Source organism: Cervus canadensis, chromosome 8, assembly GCF_019320065.1.
Source record: "Cervus canadensis isolate Bull #8, Minnesota chromosome 8, ASM1932006v1, whole genome shotgun sequence".
Lineage (NCBI taxonomy): Eukaryota > Metazoa > Chordata > Mammalia > Artiodactyla > Cervidae > Cervus > Cervus canadensis.
The window spans coordinates 17,905,183-17,917,331 of NC_057393.1; the positions used below are offsets into that span (position 1 = coordinate 17,905,183).

Below are 12,149 nucleotides of genomic sequence, written 5' to 3' on the forward strand. Positions count from 1 at the left end.
AGACTGCTATGGACGGCTACAGCACCAAGAAAGCTGCGCAGGGTTTGAGTTTTCTTGAAGAAATGAGGTGGTTCAGAGAAAAGAGGTCTGCCTGTGAGATACAGAAAAGAAACACAGCCCTGCAACTGTGGTACCCACCGCGCACCCCCTGGCCTGAGTCACGCGCCCACAAGGCTGCAAAGTTACAGCTTTCTACTAGCACCTGAGACTAACACCCAGGATGTTGTTGGTTTTGTGAACTATCAACGGCTGACTATTTCTTCCCCCCTTCCCCTCTTCTTTCTCTGGAGTCAGATCCATTTAGACAGCAAGAAGAGGGAGAGAGAAGATTCCCCCAGCCATCTACGAAATTCTGCCGACTCTCAGTTCCTCCTGCACTCACACAGGCATTAAAATTCTTCGTGCAGGGAAATGATTGAACAGGGCAGGCGGGGAGAGGATAAATGTGCAGCCAATTTCCATCCAAATTCTCACACACACATGAATATACATAGAACTAACACAAACCATCCTGAGCCCTTGGCCTTTTTTGGATGGGTTTTGTTGTTGTTTTTTGGGTTTTTTTGCCCCTTCTATAATATTACAACATAGCAGGTATCATAACCAGACTGCTGAGCATTAAGGGTCTAGGGGGCCAAATTCAGCTCTTCTTAATGACCATGTCTCAATCCCCCAAAAGGAGGAGGGGAGGGGAGGTGGGGGGCTGGAGGTGTCAGGGTGGGGAGTGGGCACACTAAGGGAAACATTTAAACATTGAAAATAAAGATGTGGCCCAGCCGACTGGCTTTGGGAATGTTGCAGCCAAGGCCCGACCCAGCAAACCTGTGCCTTCACAGACTCTTGAACAATTACTTTCAGTTAAGTTCATTAAACAGAATTTATTTCCACTCACTCTCATTTATTCTCCAATAAAAAGAAAGCATCCCATTGTGCTTCCCCCAACTAACCTTTAAAGCACTTGGGAGCTTAAGCCTCTGCCCACCCAGTCCAGGCTCATCCCTGACCACGGAGTTCCCAGGGTTTTCTTCCTGACTCCTGCCCTCCCTGCAGTAACTTGCCTCAGCATCCTGGAGGGCGGGGGGTGGGGGGTGGGGTGGTGTGCACAGCAGTGCAAGGGGGCCCTCTGACAGTCCTAACCCTCCACCAGGTCTCAGAGATGAAGGACCAACCACTTCACCCTGAAGTAATTTCCCAGGAATTTGCAACCTCCACCCTCCAGCCAGCAAGATATTTTTCTACTACTTGGGCATTAAATGATTAGCGTTAGCATAATCAATCTTGTTAAGTGTCCGAGTTTGCAGGGAATGTTTGGGACTTGGGTAAGAGGGTACAGCTGTTTCTAGGAGAGTCAATTTTCAAAACAGAGCCAGGGATAAAACTAACCTATTCCAAATGAAGAAATCCAAAAGCTCAAATTCAAAACAACTTTTTAAAAAATAATGATTTCCAGACCATCTCCCCTAAAACACAACCACCCCAAATCTAAGGATTCCTAAGTAGGATGGAAAGGAAATCACCAATTTTGATTTCGAATAAATTTTAAGTACATAATGGTTATTACATCCTGGGGATTTCAAGAAAGAAGCAGTGAACAAAATTTGACACCACCTTTCTAATTTATTTACAATGCCCAGCTATATAAAAACGTCTTTAGTGTTCTTAAACACTCTGTGCCTAACTTTCCAATCGAGGCAGTATTTGAAAGCCATACCTGTTACATGAGTCTGATAAGAGCTCAAGAAACAGTCACCTTCAGAGAGCAGGTAAATTTCTCCCTAGTAACAAACAGATGAACTGAGAGGTGGGATAGACATTTTCACGTGGCCCCACAGATACAAATGACCAAAACTTGGATTCGACAGGAATTCAGCAAAACCAGACTAAAGGGAAGACGAACACAAAGGCAAAACCGCACTGTCCTGCTCTGTTTTGTCCTGTCAGTGTCCCAAACACGGGCCTTCTTTAGCGGACATCTATAGCCTCCAATAAATGATACACGCAGGAGACACGGAGCTACCCTGCAGTGAGAAGGACACAGCGCCGCTGCCCTCTCTGACTGCAGCTGACGAAAGTTTAAGGTAACAAGAGAATGACCCAGACAAAGTTCACTTACAAAAAAAAAAAAAAGTCTTCAAATGTGTGCAGAAGTATGTAATCTGGACGGCATGTCAGGATTTCATCACATTCCAAAATATTGCAGAAGGAAAGAATTCCATGACATAGCTCAGCCAGGCCCCCCACCATCCCCAAACCACAGAGGGGAGGTTTCCTTAAAAATATAAGGTTGCAGGCTCTGTTGCTTCCAGAAAATGCGGAGGCAGCAGCCTGTTGTGACAATACAAAGATCATAATATCTGTATCATCAGAGTCAGGAATTTACCCTTTCAAAGGAACTCCCTTCCCATAAGCCATCAAGAATAGAGGCTTCCCCATACCAACACAGCAGGACTGCTATGAAGTAACCCCAGTAATTTGAATAAACAAAGGTCTGGAACCTTTCAGGAATCTGGAAACGGATGGGAAATTTGTGGCAAGACAGTTTATACATTTGCAGTGCCAGCCTGCACTCTTCTCCCCACAATTCTTGACAGTTTACACCATCATACGCTGAGCTGGAAAGTTACACAGAACCAGAAAGGGAAACCAAGACACACATTTGTCATTCCTTCATGCTCAGCTAGAGAACTACCTACCACTCTGATAGTTCAATATGACACAGAGGATTTTAATTCATGATTTTGAAAACATAAGGATTCTTATAGTCTGTAGTATATTTCATTCCTTCCTCCCCTAAATATCAGATCTAAGAGTTGACTGACCACTGCCAATGTTTCTTTGGCCATTTGACAACAACAAAAATTAATAATAAAAAGCAATAATAAAGACAGGTAAGGAATCACCTCCAAGAGAATGCCCTTACAGCTTGTGGCAAAGGATTTGACCTGAGAGTTGAACAGAGTATCAAGTATTCTAAGCCCCAAACAGGTACTGCAAAGGGGCCTTCTCCCTGATCATTTACAGCACAATAGGCTGTCATCAGTCTTTGCCCACATTTCCAAAACACATTTTATATTACATTTACAAAATACAAATACCACAAGCAAGACTGGAGCCCTAAAAGGCTGGCAGCATCTAAATTTGGAGATTGAAAATAAATACAACCAAAGACAGAGCAACACAAAGTTAGCATTAAATATGAAACCAAAATACACAGTTTACACAAGCCCTGCTACTGGAAAAGCCTTATTGTTCAAAAATGTTTCAAGCTTCCAAAGTATGCTCCTCCATGAGAGCATGTCATTTTTCCTTCTCTTTCTTCCAGTGGAGCCCACCCTGGTGGGTGAAGGGGTGGGGGGAATTATTTATTAGAAGAAATCCCAAATCCCACCACCCTTTTCCAGATTCCAGCTTGCTTGCACTTGGGGAGCCGGGTCTGTGTTGCTATAGAACCATAAGGATGGTGATGAAAGTCAAGCTTTATATACTCCCCATCTTTTTTTTTTTTTAACCCTTTCCCCCTTCCCCAAAAAACTGCTATGAAAAGTACATAGTGAGAGAGCATAGCTTGAGTTGACCATTTACTCTTGTTTTGTTTTTCCTTCCCACTGTCTGAATCAAAAAATAAAAAAGCCAAGCACAAAGGTTTAATGGTCAAGACTATATATAAGCAAGGACATGAACACACACACACACACACACACACACCCCACTACTCACCCAGCAATTCAAATTGAGGTGCCAACTGCCCAACTGGTGGAAGAGAGTGAGCCCAGAGGCCACCGCGCCTCCCTTCCCACTCAGATCTTCCACTCCCACTAAGATGGTATTCCTAGGGTCCATAATAGCTTTGGTTTTCTTTCTCTCCACCTCAAAAAAAAACTTTCTCTGTACCTTCAAGATGGGACTGGGCCAGCTTTTTTTCTCCTCCCTTATTGCTTTTCTCACTTTTCTTCTTCCTCCCAGCTTCCCCTCCCTTTCTCCCTTTCATTTTAAAGAGCTGAAAAAAGGCATCTTAAAAGATGGAGATGGCTCCCAATTTCTGCCCTGGGACACTCAAAATGCTCCCCAAGTTCTCGCTCACGATGCCTGCAGTTATTTGGTTAATTCTTCCCTCTCCACACACATCCCTCTGAAACCAAAAAAAAAAAAAGCAAAAACAAACAAAAAGAAACCAAATCATCTAGTTCGACTGGTTACAGATTAAATTTTTAAAAAATTAATGAAAAGAAATTCCTCCCAGTTTCTACCCTGTACCACTGCAAAATCCTTGAAGGAAGGGGGAGGCCCATTTCCCCAGCCAGCTCGGGCTCTAAGCAAGGGAGTCCCCCCTCCCGCACCCGTTACCTTGGGCAGCGGGGCCAGAGCCACCGCTAAGAGTAGCTAAGAAATTACGGTCAGCCATGAGGGAAAATGATTAACCGAAGGCAGGAGGCAGGCACTTTATCTACAAGATTGTCAAATCCCTCAAACAAATTTCTTAGGGAGAGGGCTGCCGTGGGTTGGGGGATGGGGAAAGGAAAGTGTATTTTCTTGTCACAGTGACACGGGAGTGACATTTCGTAGGGCCTTGCCTGCCACACGTACACACCCCTCTTTTCCTTCCAGAGCAAGAGACTGAGCCTGTGAGATATTTCAGTTGACCTCTCTGGAAGCAGAAGAACGGAAGCTTCCCGTGTTCACTGGCATTCCAGGAGTCTGAACGCTCACTGGCTTTCTGACTGTAAGTTCTGTGAGCTTTCCCCAGAATGAGAGAGAGAGAGAGAGAGAGAGAGAGAGAGGGAAGAGAGGAGAAGGAGAAAACAGGCAATCCCTGAGTCCCCCCAACCCGACTTACTTTTCCCGGGTCTCTCCTAGGATCCAGGACTGGGTACATGTGTGTGGGTTTAACTTAATTGGAGTTGAGAGACCCAGACATCACAGGCCTGAAATCGTCCTCTTTTCCATGAAGGAGGAGACTGTGGGAGGGTGTCTGCTCCAGGAGGGGTTAAAGACAGAGAAAGTTGCAGAGGACAACACTCACCCAGAGCGCCTTTCCGGTCCTTCCCCTCCCCAAGTGTGAAATCTTTTCACCTTCTTCAAAAGCAAACACACAACTCCGATTTGCATGCAGGTAAGAAAACACCCCGGCTGCCACATGGGGTCCCGGCTGGCCCGGTATTGCTTCAAGCAAGACCGGTGGCAAAGATTCTGTTTCTTCTGGCGCGGGACACCTAACATACAGGAGATGTTTTTAATTTACCGACTCGACTGTCCAGCTGTTTATCTGCAAACCCACAGGGCTCTTTTTCCTGATGTCGGTCTTTAAGCAATCTGTTACCATACCAGACAAGTTGGTACACCTTGCAACTTCCCCCTCCCCACACTGTCCCCTTCCACAAAAAAAAAACCACAAGGACGGAAGGGCTTCAAGGTAACAAAAAAGTGAGGATTCTTAATTTTTCTCTTCTTTTTTTTTTTTTAAAATACTGCTCTGTGGCCCCTCTTTCTGGACTTTATTCGGCCTTCCTGTGTAAGTGTCAGGCAGTAAGCTTTAAGGCCCTTAATACCAAAACAAAACCCTGCCATTTCCCTTTACATGGCGGTAACAAAAGCAATGAGGCTCCAGTTTGACAAGTAAAAAGCCCCAACCACACAGCCCCCTAATTGCCTCCCCTCCCTCTATTCACGCGGACCACCACACTCGGCAGCTGCCTTTGTCACACATGCAATTTCTTAAGTAAACTGCAAGTTCCTTTCCCGTTGATGGACAGCTCCCAATCATTCAGCAACAATAACTTATAAAGTGCAGCAAACAGGATGGGCAACTTGGACTAGAAATGTATTTTCTGGCTTTCTCAAAAGACAAGGAAAATGGAAACAGCAAGAGGAGCCAACACATTCCAGACAGACCTCCTCCTCCTTCAAAAGGACACGGAAATCTCGTGAATTTCTTCAAACTAACCCCTCCTAAGGAAACACTCCCGGAAATATGCTGTCCCACTGTCCAACTGTTCCCAGTCGGTCCCCTAGGCACCCCGATTTGTCAGAAGTACATCCACACTTAGAACATTTCCATTAAAAAAAAAAAAACCAGTGATCGAAGGCTGCAAAGTTCTGTGGGATTTTTTTGGTAAACTTTCCCAAATGCTTCTCCTCTCCCCCCTCACACACACACACACACACACACAAAAGGACCCTTTCCTTTCAGCATGCAATTAACAATAACGTGGAGAAGAAATAAACTCTGAAGGGACAGCCCATTTACATCCCACGGTTCTCTTCCACATCAGCAACAAAGTTCTGTTTACGTTGTTTTAGATTAAGAAGTTTGAGATGGAGGTGAGAGAAACTGGGTCTTGAAAGAAAATATACAAAAGGTAGAAAAGGGCCGATCCTTTAGGAAAATATTTGGGGAGAGCCAGGGAGGAGGGGAGTCAAGAAGCTGGAGCATTTAAGTGAATTTAACTTGGTGGGGCCAAAAGAAACAACCCCCCTCCCCCGTCCCGAATATTCACGTCCGAATTAAACAATAATCATAAAGCATGTTTTTATAGTCACGGGCTAAAAGTTCAGAACGAAAAAAGTCATGTCATTTTTCTTTTTCCGTTGTGTGTGTGTGTGTATGTTTTAGAGTTTAAAAAAAAACCAAAAACTAAAAAGTCCAACTCCATCGGGCACCTTACCAGTCAAGGGACATCAATCTTAAAGTTACTGCGAAGTGACAGCGAACCCCACGGAGGCTGGCAGCAGGAGCATGCAAGGGCCTTGGACAAACCCGGACGCGGCGGGGCAGCCGCGGGGCCGCAGCGGGCCGGTTACCCCGCCCCGCACACCCGCCTGCCGGCCCGCCTGCCCGCGCGCGCGCGCGGGGCCGCTTACCATCTAGAGCGGGTTGCGGGGCTCTCCTTCCCGCCGCCGGCTCGCGGGCATGCTGCCGCGCGCCCGGATGGCCGCGCAGGGCCCGCGCCGGCCGCAGGCTCCACTGGAGGGCAGCACCCGCTCTGCAGCCGCGCGGCGCGCCGCGGCACAGGGGACTAGCTCACACCACCAGCGCCGCCAGACTGGGTGATGCTCAAGCACAGTTCCATTCACAGAATTATCTCGCTTGATAGGGAAGGGCACAATAACTGGGATCTCCCCCGATTCCACAACAATCCACACCGCCCCCCCCCGAAAGGGAGGGGTATTTTTAAAAAAAAAAAAAAGGCAGGGCTTTCTTACTCTTTTTTCCCCCCCCTGTTCCCGCAAACCGGCATTCAATCAAAAGAACAAAGCCTGATATTTTGTTTGCCGACTTGGCAAACATAAAGGCAATTTCAGTAGTCCAAAGAAGTTCACCTAAGTTGGCGAAAGTAAGGCTTTGCAGTTCTCCAGTGAAATTAAGCTTTAATAGCTATCTGATGCCATTCAGAGAAGGAAAGGGGGGAGGGGGGAGACAGCTGAATTTAGATAAAGTTAGAGGACCACTTCACTCTTAAGTTTTTTGCCCGCTGAAAGTACCCTCAAAATTCTTGACAACATCCAGAGCTCAATTATCTTGCTGAATTCTTTTTTGGGGGGTGGAGGGGTATACAAAAGTCAAAATAGACCATTAAAAACACCAATATGTAAAAGAATTCAGAACAATTTACTGTATAACATTTTTCATGACCAACTTAAAAAAAAAAAAAAAAACCTACCGAAAACTTGTGGATGTGTTCCTTTAAAGCAAATGGTCCTAACACATATTAAACCACCGCTGCGCATCTTCTAAGCATCGTAGGAAAAAATGACTATTGATCTTCAAATAGCGATAATTGAAAAGATCAAAAAGATTAAACAAAATCAAGAATGTGCTGACTTACCATGCTATGCTTTTTTGTTGCAACTTTGTAGAAATTTCACTCAAAGAAACTGCATCAGAGGTGTCAAATTTTTTAGCGGACTGTGATCGTATTATTTCCGCGGCCCTGCCTTCCAATGCTTCAGAACTTTTTTCCCTTTCTCTTTTTTGTTTGTGGTACCTAGCTTTTTGCTATAGACTTTAAAAGCCTTCAGCTCAGCAAACCAGCACAAATTATCCTGCCACCTTGCGCAGCTCTGATGCTTTGGCCGCTAACTTTGGAAGGCCTTTTACTACTGCATCAAAATTAGCATTGTCAAAGCAGTTAATGAATATTAATATTGTATTTGTCATTGGAGCCGGCCCGTTGCTGAACTCCGAGTCATCCATCAGGGACAAGATTAAGAACACAATTATTTCTGACTGACAGGGACCAAATCTGCTAGAATTTTTTTTTTTTTTTAACAATTCGGGGGGAAAAAAACCCACAATATCATCATCTTAAGGTGTCTCCCAAGAGACTGGGAACCAGATTAATACGCTTTTAATGAAGTAGAGATCATTATGTATGAAGGGGAAAAAAAAAAGATGTACTATTCAAGCTATTTAGTTATGGTGGCGGCGAGAATTTAAAAAAAAAAAATGCAGACGGCATATCTTTTTCGACAGCTGTCCAGATTTTATTCATACTGTTCTAAAGAAAAAGACGACTTTTTTTCTGAAATCTTTTCCTTTTTAAAAAAAGAACAGAGAATGAGCGATTCGTCCCATCTGGGATAATTTTCCATGTCTTCACTTTTACTGTAGCAGCTCAGGAAAGACAGCACGGTAAATAATTCCTACACAAATTTGACAAGAAACACCTTCATCAGCTCGACTCCTTCCACCTCTATTCCCCAGATCCCAAGCACTGTCTCTCTCACTTTATTCAGGATGAGCCATTACATTTACAGAAACTCTTAAGTTCCCTTTAACAGTGGCAATCTTTCTGTAATAAACACACAGAAAACAACACAACTCAACGAAAGTCCATTCAACACACCTCATAAATCTCGAATAGCCATCATACGGAGTATCCAGTACCTTTCTAACCGGCCAAGACTGTCTAATTGATGGCGCCGCAAAGTGGTAATGGAAGTTTTGTCAGAAATTAAACTAACCAAGCCTGATGAACTGAGCCATCAGCCCAGTAGCAGAAAATGTCTTATAAGATTATTAAAACACAGAACCTTCTCTACAAAACAGGCAAAAGACTAATTTAAAAGGAATTAAGTGTAAAAACTTGCAGCTTACCTGGCATAACCAACTTATTTGAATTCACCAAAATCATTTCAACATCTATATATCATGCAAAGTTACAGCACGTATAACTATACTGTACTTATCTACACACATAGATATATATGGCGATTTCTTAGACGTTTTAGGACTAGCGTGCTTCACTGGCTTGCTCTATATAAATTGTCTTCGAGATGATATTTCCACCCCCCTTTTCGTATTTTAAATGTGGTAAAAAGGGGAGAACTAAAAGGGATAAAATGACAGATGTGATGGTTAATCTACCCAATGAATCGTGGGGGTCTAGGTAAAGCCGTAATGGCCACTGAGCTAATCTACAACACCCACTGACCACCCCACTGGCCTTCTAATACCATTATCAACCCTTAGATGAACATTCTAAATTAGAGTTTTGTTCGAAAAGGGTGTGAATCTGACCTTCGATGCTGGGAAGCCGGTGCTGTACATACAGATGGGAAAGTTCTTATAAAAAAAAAATTTTTTTTAGGTTTCTACTTTCTCGCGATTTGCATCTTTGAACTCTGTATCTTTATATCCTCCCCTTTGCACAAAGAAAAAAAAAAAAAAAAACCTCTCCCCAAATCCCCTCCTGCAATAGCCACTGATGTCATCTCTACCACACACTTTACAATGTTTATGCTTATCCTTTAAGAAGAACCTAAACCAAACCACTGAAAACAAAGAAAAATCCTAAACAAATATAAAAACATTCGCCTTTGACCCAACTTATCTCCTCTCTTTCAATTTTCCACTGCCTTTACCTAGTGGTTCATTTCATGTTCAACAAATCCTTGGAATGCATCATAAAAATGTACCATATCATAAAAATGAAGAGACTTGATTCAAACTCTAGAAAGGGAACAAAGATAAGAGTTCCATAAAGAGTCCCATTTGTTTGCCCGCATATCAAGTTATGCTACAAAAAAGGAAAGAAATTTGGGGCTAAGACTTCTCCTGAAGAACTTCCTTTTAAAAAAAAAAAAAAAGTGGACCAAAATGGACTTGTATCAAATTATTATTGCCTATTATTATTCACATCAGGAGATAGTCCCAATGCCACTTAAAAAAAAAAAAATCAACATAACCCCCTATGATGTAAGCATACTTTCAAAACTCCCTTTAAAAACCAAAAACAGATTATGTGCCTTTTTTCCCCACGCACATCACCTCTTAAAACCTATAGTGGTCCTTATGTAGATCTCCCCTTTTATTTTAGAAAGGTGTGTGTGCGTTTCTGCGGTCACATGTTTATCTCTACCAAACGGACACTGTGCATATCCAAGTACATGTGTATCCAAGTCAAAGATTTTTCAAGCATGGACTAGCTTCCAGATAACCTGAGATGTCTAAATTAAGGACTCCTTGCTTTATCAATTCACGGTTTCCCCATTCCTGGCCGAAGCCTGTCTTTTCAGGGTCAGGGAGAGATCGGTAATCTGCATCTTTGTGCGCTCCGTACCAGAGTTGTTAATAGGCAGCCTTCTCTGCCTCTCTCTCGGCTTCCCCAGCACGACCGCACCAGCACTAGTATCAAATTAACTCTCCGACTTTGAAACTTATTGATCTGCTATTAAGACACCAGTGAACTTGATGAAATGAGTGCTGTAGGTGCAGTCAGGACTTCAAAGTCTAGCACAGCCACATAAAGCAAGCGCCTTTGATCCTGACTCCGATCTACTGAGGGTTTAAAGCCCAGCTCTCCCTAAGCTGCCCTTCACTCTCGTCATGTCTGATGTCTTACCAACTAGTGACTTGATAATGTTAATAATGCAAATTTTACAAATGATTTTTACAATGGCAAAATTAATTATATGAATGGATGCTTCTTGCAATAAGGGTTTCTGCACTTCTCTCCCTTATAACATAACAATTGGAGCAAACAGGATGGCTAAGAAGGGGTTCGAGGCCCACGCAATTCCAGACAACGTTTTACTGCCTTCTTTTACCTTTTCATTTTGTACTTAGAACCAAAATAATTAACTAAAAGTCCCATTCATAATCTTAGTAACTTGTATTCTGTAATTCTCATTTCCTAGTAAATATCAACTGTGGAATAGAAGCAAACTACTCTGCACACAAGGCTTCTATGTTTATATCACAAGTCAGTACAAAATCCTTATTTTGGTGTAGAATTTCTTCTCGATAGTTACCACAAACCCACAGTAAAGTTATAGGGGCTTCATACCCTCCATTACTCTTTTTTTTCCGATTAGGAATAATCTGAAATGGTACGTGGTCAAGAATCAGAATGAACTTACACAGATTCTGTGACCTGGAAAATTCACACACGCATACCCTCTCACTCAATCTGGCTAAACAAAACTATTCTTCTAACAGTTATTTTTATCACCAGAGAATATATCTTTAAACATACATTGATTCTACAACTTCCTTCAGTAAGAAAATCCTTGTTATTAAAAATAAGTTTCAAGTTCAAATGATCTAAAAAGAAAGAAAAGCATCCTAATTCTCAGTTTCCCTGAGAAGTTTGGATTTAAATAATACAAAAGGTTATTATAGACTAGGCTAAAAAATAATCTTATATATAACTGGAACAGCAATATTTAAGCAGAAATACATCTTTTGAATCAAAAGAATCAATGTCTGAGGACAAATACTTTGCTAAGAGGTTATTCTTTGTATGTTGATTTTGGACAGAAGAATATCAGTAGTTCAGAGGAAAATGTGCTCCCCTAATAGAAGCTCTATGTACCTCTTTTGATTTACAGTATGTTATGTAATGTCTGTGCTCTCGCTATTCTGAATATATTTATTACACGAAGAAACTAAAGAGGCAGAATTAGATATATTCTCTCCATCAACATGACAATGTATTTCCCCCAATTCCTAATGTCAGGACTGGAGCCCCCCAAAAGGACCAAACATAACAAAAGTTTAAAAGGATCATTTTGATACTTGCCTTCATTTGTGTGTATGTGTGTGTATAAGTAATCCAATTAGTTTGTTTTCCAATGTGACTCTAATCATAAAATTTAGGTGGTATTAACTTGGTGTTATAGTTTTCCCTCCTCCCATCCACCCCCCCCCC

At 42.6% G+C, this 12,149-nt stretch overlaps 1 protein-coding gene across 36 annotated transcripts in view; it reads right to left on the reverse strand.

Moving 5' to 3' along the window:
• Positions 1-12,149, reverse strand: part of TCF7L2 (transcription factor 7 like 2) — a 199,209-nt gene that overhangs the window by 33,787 nt on the left and 153,273 nt on the right. Inside the window, exon 1 of one of the 36 annotated variants that reach the window (XM_043475428.1) lies at positions 6,859-7,860. The exons of 34 other annotated variants lie outside the window; for them this stretch is intronic. In XM_043475428.1, coding sequence (XP_043331363.1) covers positions 6,859-6,861 — 3 coding nt within the window. In that variant the 5' untranslated portion in view covers positions 6,862-7,860. Of the gene's footprint in view, positions 1-3,717; positions 5,607-6,858; positions 7,861-12,149 lie in introns of those variants that run through there. One more of the 36 variants, XM_043475418.1, reaches the window with a different exon arrangement.